The sequence below is a fragment of the Herpailurus yagouaroundi genome, unplaced genomic scaffold (genome assembly GCF_014898765.1).
Source record: "Herpailurus yagouaroundi ecotype Mexico unplaced genomic scaffold, PumYag 201, whole genome shotgun sequence".
Taxonomy (NCBI): domain Eukaryota; kingdom Metazoa; phylum Chordata; class Mammalia; order Carnivora; family Felidae; genus Herpailurus; species Herpailurus yagouaroundi.
Genome location: NW_024412432.1, coordinates 5,028,464 through 5,047,421, shown reverse-complemented (window position 1 = coordinate 5,047,421; position 18,958 = coordinate 5,028,464). Strand labels below are relative to the sequence as shown.

Below are 18,958 nucleotides of genomic sequence, written 5' to 3'. Positions count from 1 at the left end.
AAGGAGAAACTGAGAAGGCAAACATGAGCAGGCCAAACTTTGTCCCCATCACCGCAACTGTTCTCAGGGCTGCAACTCTGAAGAGTGCAGTGTGTGATGCAACCAGTGGTTGCCTGGGCACATGCCCACTCCCACACATCTTTCCAGCAAAGTGAGTCCCTGTTCTGATGCTATGTTGTATGTGATTCCATAGCTGTGGGTCAAGTAGCCAACTGGTAGCATTAAACGTATACTAAGTTGCTAAGTAAAATTATTAATTTATACTATACATTAAATATTTAAAAAATCAATAAGATACAGTTGTTGCTTAAAAAAAGCCTACAGTCCAAGGAAAATCAAATGCCCACAGCAGTGTCTTCCTTTTATCATTACACACTATACTTGTAAGTGCATGTACATGGTTTAGGTACTGGTAAACCATCATCACAAAAACCTAAAATAATCACTGAAAATAGTCAAGTTGCACCACAAATGTACTTAAATGCCAAATATTACTAGTTGGCAATAATGAATACTATTTGTAATTTCTAAAATTAACTGGCAAGATTTAAGAACTATAGCTACTGTTTTTATGAATCCCATATTTTCAACCTGAGTATTTCTAATTTCAATTTTTATAACAAAATAATACTGTCCACATCTCCTTTTAAATCATACAGATTTAGATATATCTAAATCAAGTTCAAATTAAAATCAAATTACTAAATAAATATATATTACTACTAATATTTATTGAAAGTTAGTAAATAATCTGTACTTTCAGATTCCATATGAATAAAAAATTTCTAAATTTCTAAACTGTCCTATGGTCAGGTTTATTATGTTGGCTTCATCTGAATAAGTAATGAGCTTAGAAAATACAGTAACCCATAAGGACAATTTTAAAACAGTGCAAAATTTCCAAAACAGGATAAAAAATTATAATAACTTTAATTCAGAGTACTTTTCTTCCTAAATACCAAAGCAGTTTTTTGAAGTACGTCTTATATTCTGACAATGGTCCTGCTTAAAAGAAAGAAGAAATCTGAAACTCACCTTTGTACACCGTAAGGTCTTTCTAAGATAGGCTCTTTGAATGGAGGTGGAATGTGACCAAAATAATCAGGATAAGCCACCTCTGAATATTCTGGGACAGACTTTGTATTTTTCACAATCTCAATATAGAGATCTGAGTCGTGGAGTGTGGGTCCATCTGAGACTTCCACTGATGTCTGTTCCACTGATGAAGTAGACTCTGTATCTTCATCATCCTCAGTTTCAACTCCAGTACAACAAAGCTTCCCTAGCTGAACTGTTCTTCCCTCAAAAAGAACATTTCCGCAAGCAGCCATGTGTGGACAAGCTTTAGTGCACGTAAGGACAGTGAGAGGGAGACTGTAGTCCTTCTTCCCTCCTGCGGTAAAACCCGGACCTGTCTGAGAAGGAAGATTCTGCAACGTAATTCGGTCCAGTGCCTTCACAATATCGTTGTTTAGGCCCTGGGTGGAAGAAATAGTTCTATTTTGATCACCCGGCTGCTGTTGTGATGTTCTGCCATTATCTTTCATATCTTCTTTTGCCAGATCCATACAGGTAGGTTTCTTATCACCTTCGTCTCCTTTAGGAGACACATGCACCTTCCTTACAACTCCTTTTCTTAAATTGCCTGAATTTCCAGATGCTTCCTCTCCAGCTGTAGGAACAACGATAGGGCCGCGTACTTTCCCCTCAAATACAGAAGGCTTTGGTTCTTTGGAGATTAAATCATAGTCCTTTGAAAATAAAAAATACATATGATCTCTTAGCTGTAAATATTAAAATGTATTAACAAAATTAAGACTATATTCATTGCATATGCTGCTTCAGAATCTAACATTTGAAAATTATAAAGATGGAGCGCCTGGGTGGCTCAGTCGGTTGAGCATCCGACTTCGGCTCAGGTCACGATCTCAGGGTCTGTGAGTTCGAGTCCCGCGTCAGGCTCTGTGCTGACAGCTCAGAGCCTGGAGCTGCTTCGGATTCTGTGTCTCCCCCACCCACCCACCCACCCCCCGTTTCTCCCACACTCACGCTCTGTCTCTCTCTCTCTCTCCCTCTCTCTCAAAGATAAATAAATATTTAAAAAAAAATTTTTTTTTAAAAGGAAGCACAACACCCAAACCGTTACTTCAACAACTACAGTGTCTGTTTTGTACCAAGCAATGTTTCAGGCTCTTAAGGCCCATCAGCCTAAAAACAAAAACAAATCTTCTTCCCTCCTGCCGCTTACATTCTTTGATGGAAGGAAGGGCGAGGACTGTCAACACAAGCAACAAACATGACACAAATATATAATATGAAAACTTAATACACTAAAGTGTTAATAGCAAGAAGAGGGGGGAGTTGGGTAATGTGGATGGCGAGTGCCAGAGGGAGGAAAAGTGGGCTGCAATTTTAAATGCCATGGATTAGGGAAGCCTGAGAAGATGATATATAAGCAAAGGCAGAAAGGACTGCCATCCACACGCCCTAGAGAAGAAGGGTGCTTGGTGTATGCAGAGAACAGCAAGGAGGTTAGGATGGCTGGAACAGAATGAACAAGGTGGATTCTAAGATGTAAAAGAGGACCAGATACTGTAGGGCTTGGCAGGCTATTGTAAGAATTTTGGTTTTTACTGTGAATGACACTGGGAGCCAGTGGAGGGTTTAGGGAAGAGGAGTGCCATGACACAGGACTTACACTGAGAAAACAAAACAAAACAAAACAAAATAGAACCTGTAAGTACAGAGTGTCTTAACCACCTGCAGTACAGGGTTTCTTAACCACAGGGGTAAGACATTTGATCTAAACAATTATTCTTTGTTTGGTTTTGGTTCTATGTTTCAGGGGCCGGGGCTAGCAAGATAGGGGGCACCATCTTGTGCACGGTAAGATGTCTAGCAGCAACCCTGGCCTCCCTCCTCTGTACACGCTAGATGCCAACAGTATCCTCACGCATTTGTGATCACCCAAAATGTCTCCAGACATTGTCAAATATCCCCTGGAGACAAAATCATCCCAGTTGAGAACCACTGCTCTAGTGCCCTTCTGAGAACAGACTAAGGAGGGGAGAGTAGAAACAGAGGACAAATTAAGAGTCTGGGCAAGGTGGTAAGAGGGGGTTGGATTCTAAATGCACTGTGAGGCAGAACTAACATGATACTGTAAAAGACCAGATACAGGACAGAAGGGACAGAGAGGTATCATACACGGTGCCCAAGTGTTTGCCTGAATAAATGAAAAGCATCAGGAGTTTAGCTCTGAGATGTTAAGTGTGAGCTATTCACAGCTAGTCAAGCGTGTAAAGTAGGCAACTGAACATATATGAGTCTAGAATTCAGAAGAAATGCCCATCCAGAAGATTTAAATCTGGGAATCATTAGCATACAGATATCATTTCAAGCCATGAGGCTGGAGATCTTCAATGAAAAGAACTAGAGAAGAGAAGAAGACTGAACTTTGGGTCACTATCAACTACAAAGGTTGAAGGGATGAAAATAAAGCTTTAGAGGAGATGGAGAAGGAAAAGCCAGTCGGGAAAGACAAACACCAGGAAAGAAAAGTGTCCTGGAAGCCAAGTTTAAAAAAAGGATGTCGCTGACAGGTCAAGTAGCCTTTTCTCTTTTTACACTTACAAAAATATTTTTTGCGTCTATATCTTATATAGACTCTACCAAAGAAATATACCACAACTGATTTAACTTTTATTCTACTGTTGGGCATTAAATCTTTTATTCAACAGAGGATTTAAACAAACATATAAACAAAGTATATATTTAAGCCATTTCCAAAATTTTGCTATTATAAAAAAATCTGTAAAGAACATCTTTTTGCATAAAACTTTTTGTTTAGGATGACGTCCTAAGCACTGAAATGGAATTACAGGGTCACATAACTATAATCAATTTTAATGTTTAATACAAATTCTCCAAATACTCTCCAAAAATACTTATCCAAGTGTACATTCCCAGTACCTGTGGATGAGATTATCTATTTCAACTGCTCTCTTCCTTGCCAACATCAAGTACTATAGTTTTAAAACACTTTTCCAAAAGGGACAGATAAGAAATACTGTCTAATGCTATTTTAATTTGAATTTCCCTATGAGAAAAGCAAAAATAAAATAAAAATCTATACATCTGTTAACTGGTTTAATTCTTCATAGGTAATTTATTTGTTCTTGAAATACAGGGTTTTTCTTATCTTGCATAAATTCCTACATTACACACACAAACACCCCAATCCTCCATGTAACCTATCTTTGCAAATATTTTTCTGAATTTGCAATTCATCTTTTAACTTTAGCTTCTTTATACACATTATGTGGTAAAAATTAAGAATCTTTTCCTTTGTGATTCATTCTTTAAATACCCACTGCATATAAACCAAGGACCTTAAGACGATTCACTCTCAGCCCCTATACAATGTCTAATCCAAGGAGACAGTGGAGGCACAAAGGAGGTAGTAGAGGTAGGTGGCTCTCCATTAAAAGTGTTGAAAGTGGGGCGCCTGGGTGGCTCAGTCGATTGGGCGTCCGACTTCAGCTCAGGTCACGATCTCACGGTCCGTGAGTTCGAGCCCCGCGTCGGGCTCTGGGCTGATGGCTCAGAGCCTGGAGCCTGCTTCCGATTCTGTGTCTCCCTCTCTCTCTGCCCCTCCCCCGTTCATGCTCTGTCTCTGTCTCAAAAATAAAATAAACGTTAAAAAAAAAAAAATTAGAAGTGTTGAAAGCAAGTAAACTTGCATTTAAAAACTCTGTTGATTTATAAAGACTAACATACAAAGAACACTGCTACATAAGTGGTATTTTATATTGAGATGTCATTTTGATCCAGGATGTTACTTCAGTATCAAACTCAGTATGCAGCACCCGAAGCTTTTCCATAAACAAATAGGGGTATAACATGAAAGCTGCTTTTCTTAAAGAGTAAAAGTACATTCCATGTACATAAATGAATTTAAAACAGTAAGTTGAGGCAAATAGTTGAGAGGTTTTATTCTTAGAACAGTAACTTACCATAAATATTTTAATGTTAGTTTACTCATCTATGATCTGGGGTCATGCTGAAGTGAGAAAACGTCCCCCTAAGTACAACTGAATGCATGAGGGAAAAAAAAAATTAAAAATAGTAATTTCATCTACAATCTTCAGATCACCCTTATAATGTATTATGGGCCCATTTCTCCTGAAATACCTTACACTGAAGTGGTCTCCCCTTTTTTGGAGCTTTTGTAGTTAATTTTAATTTTGACTATGGTTTGGAAAAGAGGGGTTGCCTATTTAGATAGGAAGGCTAGTTTTTCCATAAAACAAATCTTTATTTTATGTTAAAGATACCACTGTACTTTTTTTACACTATTTGTATACTTGTGGTGGTATTAATGCTGAACTGTAAAATATAAAATTATAATGTGACCCTGTAATTCTAAAAAACAAGAGCAACAAAAACTCTGTTTGAAATACGGTGGGCTAGATATCCACCCACAGAAACACTTACAATTGTTGGATATTAAAATATTTTAAGTACCACAACAAGTGGATAAGACAGCAAAAATAAAGAGCAAAGAGTAAATGATGACGGGATCCCAAAGTGGTAAGACTAAATGGCTTTCACTTGGAAAATATTTGCTAAAACAGGAGACCTGGGGGTTTAGGTTTTCCCATCTCAGAGTATAAAGAATAGAAGACTATCCCAGAACCTGCGTAAGGTGGGGACTCTACCAGAAGATCCTTCTCCCATAAAGATGAACCCCCAGAGAACTAACTTTCGATATGGAGGCCCTAAAAATACCCCCACCAGAAAACAAACAGCAAGGAAAACCAACTGTCTCAAACCTGGGCACTAAGAGAATGAAAAATATCACTACCCATAAGTTATAAATTGATATCAAAAGCCTGCCATCACATCACACAGACTGCAGCCTGAACTCACGTATCTGAGTGGTCCAAAAACCCTTCAGAAGGAATGTAACCTATTAAGAGAGCCTGTCAAAAGTAATAAACAACAACTTCTGGAGTTTCCGCATAAGTTCCACAAACAGAATTGTAAAGAAAATGACCAGCTCATAGGGAAAAAAACAAAAACAAAAATACAACTAAATGAAAAATTAAACAAGTAGAAGAGAAGGAACTAAAACAAACAGATGTGGAAAAAGACCTGCAAGAACTTCAGACACTAATATTATAACACTAATTAAATGACTATATTTAATATGTTCAAAGAAATAAAAGACAAGAAGTTTAATGAAACAGATTTTTTTTTAAACCTTCCAAACCCCCCCGCAAAAAAACAAATCTGGATGCCTAGTGGATGCTTGTAACAACCAATCAGAGCCAAAAATAAAATTAGGGAACTGGCAGACTGTTTTAAGGAATGTAGTTGACTATAGCATAGAGAAAGAGAAGGAAAACATGAAAAAGAGTTAAAAGATATGGGAAGAAAGTAAAAAAGTCTATATCCAGGGGCGCCTGGGTGGCTCAGTCCGGTTGAGTCCAAACTTCGGTTCAGGTCATGATCTCACAGTTCATAGGTGTGGGCTCGAGCCCCGTGTCAGACTCTGTGCTGACAGCTCAGGGCCTGGAGCCTGCTTCAGATTCTGTGTCTCCCTCTCTCTCTGCTCCTCCCCCTGTTCGTGCTCTGTCTCTGTCTCTGTATCTCTCTCTCTCTCAAAAATGAATAAACATTAAACAAAAAAGTTTTTAAGTCTACATCCAATTAGTAATGCCAGAAGAAAAGAGAGAAGAAAAGGGAAAGAGGCAGTATCTGAAAGAGAGATAAAGAGTTTTTCCAAACCCTAAACAAAAACAACTCAGAGATTCCAAAACACAGCAAATCCCATATAAGATTTAAAAAAGAATACCTGCCCTTAGTCAACATTATTGGGAAACTGCAGAGCAGAAAGCTAAAGAAATGATCTTGAAAGTCACCAGAAACAATGTGTTGTACAGTGAAAACATGCACTTCCTATACATACTACCCAGCAATTTCACTCATAGGTATCTACCCAAGAGAAATGAAGGCAAATTTCCACAAAAAGCTTTTTACACAGGTGCTAATCTCAATTTTACTCACAGTGGACTCAAACTGCAAGCATTCCAATACTCATCAAGTGAACAGATAGAGAAACCATGGTACATTCATACAATGAAATATTACTTAAGCAATAAGGAAAGAGCCACTGATGTACGCAGTAACATCAGTGAACCTCAAAACCATAAGATGAGCACAGAAACCTTACACCAGAGCACATTCATTCAGGACTGCAGTGACGAGAAGTTCTAGAACAGGCAAATTAACCTACAGTGACAGAGAGCAGATCAGCTGTTACCTGGGCAGGAGATGAAGAGACTGACCACACAGGGGCCCAGGGAGATATCTGGGGTGACAGAAAGAATTTCATTATCTTGGCTGGGTGGGTAGTTGCACAGTAATTCGTCAAAACTCACTGGACTTAAAGATGAGTAATTTACTGCATGTAGATTATATTTCAATAAAGCTGATTCCTAAAAATTAGCCAGAGAAAGAAACTAACTTCAAGAATGATTACAAAGTAAAAGCGCTTTTAGAGACACACTAAAAGGTGTATTTCAGGCAGAAGGAAAGTAATACAGACTAAAGGTCTGAGAAACAATAAGAAATGAAAAATAAAATAGTAAAAATGTGAGTAAATCTTAAACACTGAATGTAAAGCACAAAGCAGTACCACACACAATGATTTTTTAAAAGCTAGAATTAAAATGTAAATTAAAAGTATATACACTGGTTTGGGAGGTGATGATACTTAAAAGTATTCCAAGTTTCCTTTTGTAATTAAGAGAAAAAAGAAAGGTCCTGATTAACTTCTCAATAGTAAAAACTTACATCAAGAGTAACTAGAATTTCTGCATGTATGTCAATACTCAAACTTATACTTTAAAGGAATGAAGTTTATTATATGTAAATTACACCTCAATAGAGCTGATTAAAATAAAAAATAACAAGACTGTAGAGCTTTCAAATGAATACGCGTGAAAATGTGAAACAAAAAACAGTCAATCCAAATGAAGGCCAAACAAAAGACAAAGATACAGAGATGAAACAAAATCTGATCTCATAAATATAAATCTAAATAGAGTAATAGTTATATGTAAATGAACTGAATGCTCCAGTTAAATGGCAGCCTCAGGCTTTTTAAAAATCCAACTGTATGCTGTTTAAAAGATACATGTCTAAAGATATCAAAAAGTTCAAAGCAAAAGGCTTTAAAAAGATACCGGGCAGCTCATCAAAATTAATTTAGCTACATTAATAACTTTCTAAACTTTTTTGCCTTAAATGTCTTAGAGACTTTATAGTATCAATAACTTTATAACCATTAACAGTTCATTTCAGAGGGAACAGAAATCAATATATACTCGTATGCCTCCAAAAATATTTAACAAAACTGACCTACAAAATGGAGACACATTTGCAATCACAGCAAGAAATTTCTAACACATTTTTCACAGTAATTGATAGCACTGGAATAAAAAGCCTTAAGTACAGAAAAGATCTTCTCAACGTGATGAACAATCCTGTCACAGTGGCCAAACCCACAACCGTGCCTAACAGGTGCAGAATTATTTTCAAGGGTACAAGAAGTAGTAACGAAAATTGACTAAATTCAAAGCCATAAAAGAAGCCTCAAAAAATTCAAGAGATTCTAATCATAAAGAATGTCCTCTTCTGCCACAGTATGCCAGATAAATAAAAAGATAAATACAAAATTGGGAAAGCCAACTTTCACATTATCAACAGATGAAAGAAAAAAATCATAATGGAAATAAAGTTTCCAAACAAAGATAATGAAAATACTAAACATCGAAACATGTGTAATGTAGCTAAAACAGTAATTAGAGGGAAATCTGTAGCTTAAAATTTTAAATACAGTACTAAAAAAGAAGACTAAAAATTATTGGATGCCTATCTTAAAATAATAATATAACAAAAAAGAGCAAAAGCAGGAAAATCAAGAGATGACACTGTGAGCGTACCATTTAGAAATATGGGGATTAGTGTCAAAAACATGCTAAAAGTGATGGTAGGAAACAGTAGTGGGAAAGGGACCCAGTTTTTCCTGATTAAATTAGGTAAAGCTATGTGACTCTTTAAACTCTGTCCATACATAACTTTAATAAAAATTTAAAACCAAAATAAAAAGAGGAAAAAAAGAAAAACAAAACTAACAAAAGTCCATATGGCAACCGTCATCATGCCACCACAAATACATGAAAAAAGAGCTGTGACAATTCAGAATTCTGACACTTCCCATATTCTGCCATTAAGAAACAAAAGCAAATAAAACTGTAACTGTCACTATGAATAAATAATCATAGTTTTTAAAAGGTCCCTCAAAAGTCTGTTGATAATTACTTTAACACTTCTACAAGTTGCCTTCAAATGTATTCAATTTGCCTCCATCTGGCCACTGAATAGTAAGTAGCCTTAACACATCTGGAAGCTAAGTGGGTGGTGTTCAGAATTCTAACAAATGCATCAAGTAATTTTAAACTCCAATGGTTGATACTGAAAATGACATGTAAATCCAAATGGAAAAAGTCATTTAAAAAGTTGAAATTAATTTCATTTGTGTTTAATATCTCATGATCTGCCAGTATCTGATAAGATGATGGCTGAAAAAATTCTTTCAAACACTTCTTATCTGGAACCAACCAATATTTTTAATTCTCTAAAATGTATCACTTACATCTTGCTGCTTAGATTAGAGATTAATGCCTAGAGATTAATGTATCCTAAAGATGCATTCATCTGAAATTTAAAAATGAGAAAGACAGTCAACTGCCAACACAGCTACTTTAGAAATAACTGTCCAGTTGTGTAAATAAAAGACCATGTGCTATTCCTGTAACACATGCCACAGAAATACAGTTAACTATTCTACACTATACTTTGTGGCAAAATAGAGAACACATTGATAAATACGTATTAACTGAAATACTTGAAATAGCTTCTTTTGCTTACACATAATAAAAAAGAGTCAGTTACTTGGGAAGACTTTTCAGAGCACTTACACTCTGACAAACCCGTCTTTACCATCCGGCCCTGGCCAAGTCAGACCACAAGTAGGAACCCACTTCTATGAGCAGCCAAATTAAAGGACAAGCTGACCAGCTGTTAGGGGCCAAGCAGGAAACCATCAAGGGTAGCCTATTCTGGGTGATGAATTAACAGGCAGATATACAAGAACTCACCATCGTAGCCTACAAGAAAGAAGTAGCCTGCGAAAGAATGAGAACCAAAATCCTGGCCTTGACACCCATTAAAAAATTATTTTTCTTTATTCACACATCAAAACTCCCACCATTTTTAATCATGTTATATAGTTCCTATACACACATAGAAAAGAAAGAAGAAATTCCTTCCCCAAATTCCTTCTGCAGTATTTTTCTGCTTTGAGGTAGCACTATCTGTCACCGCCCAGGTGTTATTTTTAAGCAGTTCTTAGCTGGGCACAAAGATGTTTAAAGAACAGCCATACATCTAGTAAGTTCAGTACCCTTTCCCAAACGCCTCCTGTCTTCTTTTTCTCTTTTTGACAAATACCATTCTCCTGTACTCCTGCCTTCTTTCTACTCCGCCTGATTTTAGAGTACCTCCCAACATCCCTCAAATCTTTGCGAGCACCGCACCGAGGAAATGGCGGGGGGGGGGGGGGGACGGCGGCAGGGAGCAACTAGAGGCTGTTCCTATTGCTTCCCAAGCTCATTAAGATCCCCAAGAGAACCCTGAAGAATGAGCACGGTGAGTGTCAACACTACTAACCCGGATTGTTTCTGATACGCACAGTACATACAGTACAGTGCTGTATACGTATTTTCTCTTCCTTATGATTTTCTTAAAGACATTTTCTTTCTTGTAGCTTGCTGTATTTGTACGAACCTGGTATATAATACATACAGCATACAAAATGTGTTCATCAACTGCTTCTATTATCAGTAAGGATTCCAATCAACAGGAGGCTATTAAGTAGTTAAGTTTTGGGGGAATCAAAAGTTACACATTCACTTTTTACTCCATTCAGAGACTGACACCTCCAACCCCCACATTTTTCAAGGATCAACTGTATTTCTTTTTTTATTTCTCATACATAACTTCATATTAAAGTCTTTTTCTTTTCTTAGGCAACTAAGAATTATAATGGAAATAAATGGGTTTATGGGGTATGGGGCTTGTAGTAAGAGCTGAATAAATCTGAGATTATCTGGTTCACCCTTTATTTTACAGTTTAAGATTCTGGGCAATTTCAGGGACTTACTCAAGGACCCACCACAGCAGGCAGCTGAGTGGGAATAAGAAACTAAACCTACTAATCACCATCAATTCAATCAGGTTTACTTGCTACGTAACCCACGCTATGTACGCGCACTCCAGTAAATAAATGAGGGTAAGAAATGTTAACAAGAAGTCACTCTCCCTGTGAACCAAATCAGATATAAAGACTTCAAGTTGTCCTCCCCACCCCCCACACCCTGTCCCGTTACATGGAAACCTCCAGGAAACACAACAAGCAGACTACAGTTTTAATTTAGCACTTTCTTAGCTCTTGTCTCCCCTTCAGTTGGATGCAACTGCTACAAAGATGACTTTAATGTCAGATTCTGAAATGCCATTTTAAAGATTATTTTTTTACAAAGAGTAAGAAACTATGCCAATTAAAGCAATGAGCCAAACTGATGAAAAAACTTTTAAGCCAGCCCAAAAACTAAATGAGCTGGTCCCCTCATTTTATAAATAAGCACTTTGCAGCTCAGAATGCTAAAGCAGCAGTCCAATGTCACTCAGAAAGGCAATATTACTTTCACATTTTAGAAACAGGAAGGAGAAGGAAACCAGTGATCATAGGCCTAAGGAAGAAAAAAAAAAAGAATTTTTTCTTAAAATCAATTAAGATGCTGTATTTTCCATATTTATACCTGAAAATCATCAACAAGCTCAGGGAAAAGGTGTTCATACATTTTAAGTTCTTCTATCGTTCGTCCTGGTTCCTGCTGGGGTTTTAGCTTGTTAATATCCGTTTCAATATCATCATTCTGAAATAATAAAAATGTCACCAGTTAAGAAAAAGTTACAGAATATAATTCAGACTAAAATTTTCCAAATTATTAATCACATGTAGAGAATAATCACTGAATAAAAGCTGTATAAATTAAAATGTGCTTGTATTTTTGCTTCATTGTTGCACATTTCATTGTTTTGGTTGTTTTATTGTGTTAAAGGTTACTCTAATAGAACACAGTATTTGGGCGCCTCAAGATGGAAAACCTAGCATCAAGATCCAAACTAAAGTATGCCCTCCTGAATTGTCAAAATTTTATTCACATTTAAGGGCAGTAAAACTTAAAACTAAATTGAAAAACATAAATACAAGATAGTGGTGGTGATAATCATAACATTTACTAAGCAGTGAAAATGTGTGAAGCGCTAAGGGTTTTACATAATTTAATCTGCACAAGAACACTATAAGGTAGATAGCATTATTACCTCCATTCAACTGAAGAGGAAACGGAGGTAGAGAGAGGGTTAAGTGGCTTGCTCAAAATTACACAGCATGCAAAGAGAACACCCAGGATGTAAAATTCATCACTGATTTCAGAGCATACACTGTTGCTCGATGGACTGCCTCAAGACAAATTAATGATTATACCATCCTCTTGTATTCCTTGGTCAATAATTTCCCTTAGAAAAGCTCAGTGTCACCATTCACTTTGTTTTTCGGGGGGAAAAAAGTAAAAAGTTGAACAACAACCAGAAATGATTTTCATGCCCTTTTAAGAAAGAAGAGGGTAAATTTAAAGGAGAGGTCTGACCTTAGGAAAATAGGATATGCATCCGGGATTAATTTTATCTGTATCTGCTCAAAGACCAAAAGTACGCTGTGACAAAAGGACAAGTGTCAGTTTACCTACTACCCAAGCTATTCTCACCAAATGTGGCCTCACACAAATACAAACTTAACCACCACCTTCACTGGAAAAGAGAGATGTGAGATTTGTCTGCAATGGGCATTCATTTTTAACTTTGTATTTACCTTACTATCAGAGTGAACTTACTTTTAGCCTTAAATTTATTCTACCATGCCCCAATTCTTACAATACTTTCTATACGCGTATATGCATATACACAGTCTCCATAGACTCTATGTACATATTTCGTATTAAGTAATTTAAAAGGAAAAACATACTGTGTATTTCTCATATTTTATTTTCAGGAACTTAGCTATCCCTTGTATAACCAACAAAAAGATTTTCTCCATTGCCAGAAATAATAAACACTATGTGTATTTAAAGAGGATCATGATAATTACTGTATCATTATTATATAATTATTAGTACTTGAATATGTAATTTCATGTGTCTTCAAATTATTAATTGATGAATCAAAATATATAATTTCCTTGATTGGCATCTAACAGAGAATGCTTTTAAAATAACAAAAAGTTTACAAAAGTATTCTTTCTCTAAACATACTAGAATTCAATATTCAATATTTTGTGAAAATTAAGCCTTAAAGCTTGGCTCTCTACTTTCAAAAAAATAATAATAATTTATCTGTAAAATAGTCATTGTGGACCAAAAAAACTGTACTTTGAGAGGTCAACAGCAGGAAATTCTGTGTTTTGGTTTAGGGAAAAACAAAGATGAAGAGCTACCGACAGCCTCAGGGAAAAACAACAACAACAACAACTGTCTATCACTCCTTAAAGTTCTTCTAAAGTAAAGGAGAGGGAAAAAACACATTGAAGTGTGTATACTGACAAGTCCTGGCTATCTGGAAATGAGTCTTCTAAACCTCCAGGTTTCTATAAATGCTCCAAGCTGAAACATCTGGGGTAAAGAGAATAGAGAATGGGATTGCTATGGTGAGGAAAAAAAGAGTCTCTATGAGTATAAACACAATGGAACACAAATAAATATTAAACTCAATGCATATCAGGTTCACCTGACAAGGAAAGAAGTAATGGGACTTAGAATAAAAGGAAAAATTGAGTTTTACTAAATATGTAACTGCCAAAGACAGTAAGAGGCAGACTGTGGTAAAGAAGAAAATAAGATAATACAACTCAGCAGTTTCAAAGAGTCAACAATTCTGTAGCCCTTTAAAAATAAACAAATAACATTTTGGTATAGCATGGTGGTAAAGAAAGCTGACATTCACATCCGACTGCTTTATTCTGAACCCTGTCCCCCCTCTTATAAGCTACATTAGTAATCTTTTTGTGCCTCCTTCTTCTGATTATTAGCCATGTAAAGCAGAGGTAATTAATACCATGTAACTTAGAGGACTGAGATGAGGCTTTAGAGTTACTATATGTAAAGAGCATGGATTAGCATAAATGGTAAATTCAAGTGGTAACTAGACTTATCATGGTGAACATTTCATAGTGTCAAATCACTATGTTGTATACCTGAAACTAATAAAATAGTGTATGTCAACTATACTTCAATTTTTAAAAAAAAGTACAGGCGCCTGGATGGCTCAGTCGGTTAAGCATCCAACTCTTGATTCCGGCTCAGGTCGTGATCTCACGCTTTGTGAGTTTGAGCCGCACATCGGGCTCTGTGCTGATGGTGCAGAGCCTGCTTGGAATTCTCTGTCTCCCTCTCCACCCCTCCCCCAGTCGTGCTCACTCTCTCTCAAAATAAATAAATAAACTTAAAAAAAATTAAAAAGAGCATGGACTAACATAAGATTGGATGTTCAATAAATTATTTTATTATTACAACTGCTGTGTTAAGGTAAAGTGGGGGAAATGTGAACAATCATGGACATTCCAGTGAGTAACACAGCCAACAACTATATTTTCCAAAGATGTGAATGTCACAAAAGAGAAAGAAATATGTGGAAATGTTTTAAATTAAAGGAGATCTAAGGGACAAGATAATTAAACACAATACCTGATGTCAGCACTAGAGAGAGGGAAAAAAAAATACTAGAGAGAGGGAAAAAATGTCATAAAGGACATTTATTAGGTCAGCTGACAGTCAAATATGGATGGTAGATTAGATAAAAATGTTCTATCACTATAAATTTATGAAGTTAATAACTGCATTGTAGTTATGTAAGAGAGTATCACTATTCTTAGGAAATATACACTGACATGACATATTTAGGGGTATAGGATCATGATACATAATATACATAACTTTACTCTCATATGATTTTTTTAAAAAATTTTAAGTAATGTATTCATGCATCTACACTGACAATTTCCAAGGAGCAAAATAGAATCATTGTTATAATTCCTATTGAGTTCTATTTTCGCACCAATCTCTCTGTCTTTACATATGTAGTGATCCCAATAACAGATATTTTAATGAGGACCCTGAATCATAAAGAATGAATTATACTCAACATACTATGTTTTTAATAACATGGAAACATACAGCACATAAAAGTTTCTATCAAAATATAATACTTCAAATCATAAGTTTAGTGTCAATCTGAAAAATTTTACTACCCTTAAACACTCACTTCCCAAAGAATCCAAACAGGTGATTTTTCCTATTATCTAAGGAACATTTTACATAACAGAATCTAAATTCTCATCCCATAGTTCTTTCACTTCCATCAAGTCCCGAACCACAATCACACAGTTAGCCCAGATTTTTTGCCTTGACCATCAGAGCCTGCATGGGTTTTCTTCTTTGCAGCTTCTTGAGGTAAGAATGTAGACCATCATGCTGTCCAGATTGGCTAACTTGACATTTCTGCCAAAGCCTGCCTTGGTGATCACAGTTGGTGATAATAAAACTGGTTCTCCATCTCCTATTAAGATGGAAATCTCAGGGTGCCTGGGTGGCTCAGCTGGTTAAGCATCCAACTTTGGCTTAGGTCATGATCTCGGGGTTCATGAGTTGGAGCCCGTCAGGCTCTGTGCTGACAGCTCAGGGCCTGGAGCCTGCTTCGGAGTCTGTGTCTCTCTCTCTCTACCCCTCTCCCACTCACGCTCTGTCTTTCTCAAAAATAAACAAACATTAAAAAAAAAAAATTAAAAAAAAAAAAAGGTGGAAATCTCCCTCCAGTATCTTAGATTCTATCTCCAGAGGGGGTCAAATACTCAGTGTACCCAATTTTGATGTAACATTTCAAGACAAAAAGGTGCAAGCAGGCAAAGGTCAAATGAATCCCTCCCCATATGCCAAAAAAGCACTAAGTTAAACAGCTGAAAACTGAAAGAGTTAAACAGATACTTTTCCAAAGATACTAAAACAACCCCTTCTAACACTAAATAAAGCAAATATAGTCACTATACTTCTAGGGGTGCCACCAAATTCTGAAAACTCCCCTGCCTTTTCACTTAATATCACATGACAATATTTTTTATCTAGTCTCAATTCAATAAATACTTTTGTCCATTTTCTTCTCCAATTACCTGAAACCTAAGAATCATCATGTAGACCCTAATTCTTACCAAAGAGCCAGCAGTTACAGATGATTTTCCTACTATTTTGATATCTCCAAATGATTGCTGAAAGAGGAACAGGTTGCCACTTAGAGTCTCAAACCACCTTCCTTCAAACTCAGATTTCCTTAGACTTTGAAACCTAAGCCAGATGGGTTACCTGAGGTCATCCTGGCCAAAAAGAGTGAAGGTAAGTTATTCTCACACCCTTTTCAGACCAACACATTCAGAACAATATTATTTTCCCTTTCATTAATTCAGTGTCCACCCTCATCATAATAAACAGATGGGGACTACATGAATTAATCTACCATTAAGCTATACCTACCTCCCCAACCTTTGTTTTACAACTGTGGATACAATTTATAAAGTCGACTAAAGATGGAGTCACACTAACCTTAAAATTCTGATCTACGTCATCTTCATTTTCAGTTTCATTTTCGGCTTCTAAGTCAAGGTCATCGTTGTCATCACTTTCATCCACTACGTCGTCCACTGTGACACAAAATGTGCTATGAGTAGGTCAGAGGTAAGCATTCTGCAACATGCACATCCGAAGACAGGGTGGCACAGACATACCACATCGGCGTTCCAATCACCAAAGAAAAAGTTAATGAAATGCCTCATTAAAAATGTCTCTAATGCTGTTGAAAAACCTAGCAGATAAAGTGAAAGTGCTTTAAAATTTGAAAAAGCACCGTAAAAATGCATGGGTGTTTTTACTGATGTTCTCAGTTTTTAAAAATGAATAATGTCTTCTGTTGCAACAGCCTGAATGAAACATCTTATTTCCTGTACATGACAAATTTCAAGAACTGCTTTCATGCCTTTATCAACTGACTTCCCATCTATTTGTTTCAATGGCTACCATGTGCCTTACATAGTGCAATGTGCTGGGTATTCTTTTAAATATGTGTAAATATATTTACTCCCTGTCTGCAGGGAGCTCATGAGGTTAAAGAGCAGCAAAGAGTAAACAGATAACTACAATACAAAAGATTTATGTTCATGAAGGCATATACGTAAAACAGTTATGGGAATATGAGGATGGAATAACTGCAAACTGCTTGGGGTCACGGGGCTATGAATGATCGCCTCACAAAACAGGCAGTGATTAAGCAATATCCTGAATATCCAGAAAACATGGCAGCTTTCTAGGTGAACATAAGGGTGGGTGAGTGTGGCTTTTAAGAAAGATGAAAACAAAAAGCTGAGATGGTATCTTTGGGAAACAGCAAGTGTAACTAAACTTGTATGCTTGGAAAAGTACTAAGAAAGGCAAATAAGAATGAGAACATGTAGGGCACACAGTAGGCCAAGTAGTTTAGATTTTTAACCTCTGGAAGATAAGCACTGAGAATTTTCAAGAGGAAAATGGCTTAATTCAACTTGAAACTGTTCAAAAGATCAGTCTGGCGGGTGAGAGGGAGAACATATGTGGAGGGGGACCATTTAACTGGAGACAGTAACTGTCTGACCAATATAACAGGAATGGGGATAATGAGTATACATTAGAGAAAAACTCAGGGAACAGAATGTAAAGAGACATGAGGACCATGGCTGTAGGAGCGACAAGGAAAGAAGAGTAGAGTACTCAGGTGAGTAACTGAGTGCTTTAAAACAAGATAGAGAATATTTTAAAAGAATATTTTGGGGGGTGCCTAGGTGGCTCAGTTGGTTAAGTGTCCAACTTCGGCTCAGATCATGATCTCATGGTTTGAGGGTTAGAGCCCCACATTGGGCTCTGTGCTGACAGCTCAGAGCCTGGAGCCAGCTTTGGATTCTGTGTCTCCCTCTCTCTCTCTGCCCCTCCCCTACTTGTGCATGCATGTATACTCTCTCCACTCTCTCAAAAATAAACATTTTTTAAAAAAGGGTATTTTTCTAAACTATTTAACTCTATTGAGGAAGAAATGGCCAATAAAATTGTATATATTAAAGTATACAATGTCATGATTTGATACAAATACACAAGGCAAAATGATTACCAAAACAAAGATAACTAATACATCCATCACCTCACACAATTAACATTGTCAATAGTGTCTGTGTGTGTGTTTGTTGTACAAATGCTTAAAAGCTCCTCTTATGAATGTCTAAGTATGCAATACCATATTAGTAACTATAGTTACCAGGCTGTACACAGATTCTCAGAATGTAATCCTCTTAAACTGCAAATCTGTATGCTTTGACCCCATCAACTAATTTATCACTCCCCTCACCTGTGGCACCCAACATTCTATTCTCTGTTCATACAAAATCATTTTTTGTGCTGCTGGTTTTTTTTTTTTTTTGGTTTTTATTTTAAGATTCCACATATAAGTAATACCATACAGTATTTGTCTTTCCGTCTGGTGTATTTTACTGGGCATAGTGCCCTTCAGATACATTCATGTTGCAGCAAATGGCAGGTTCTCCTTCCTTTATTTTGGCTGAATAATATTCAAATATATATACATGACAGAATGAGAGGAAGGAAGGAAGGAAGGAAGGAAGGAAGGAAGGAAGGAAGGAAGG

At 36.6% G+C, this 18,958-nt stretch overlaps 1 protein-coding gene across 4 annotated transcripts in view; it reads right to left on the bottom strand.

The window, feature by feature from the left end:
• Positions 1-18,958, bottom strand: part of AGTPBP1 (ATP/GTP binding carboxypeptidase 1) — a 167,430-nt gene that overhangs the window by 69,574 nt on the left and 78,898 nt on the right. For all 4 annotated transcript variants that reach the window (XM_040450284.1, XM_040450283.1, XM_040450281.1 and 1 more), the window contains exons 12-14: positions 16,839-16,936; positions 11,952-12,068; positions 1,036-1,751 (exon numbers count right to left, since the gene is read on the bottom strand). In XM_040450284.1, coding sequence (XP_040306218.1) covers positions 1,036-1,751; positions 11,952-12,068; positions 16,839-16,936 — 931 coding nt within the window. The remainder of the gene's footprint in view (positions 1-1,035; positions 1,752-11,951; positions 12,069-16,838; positions 16,937-18,958) is intronic.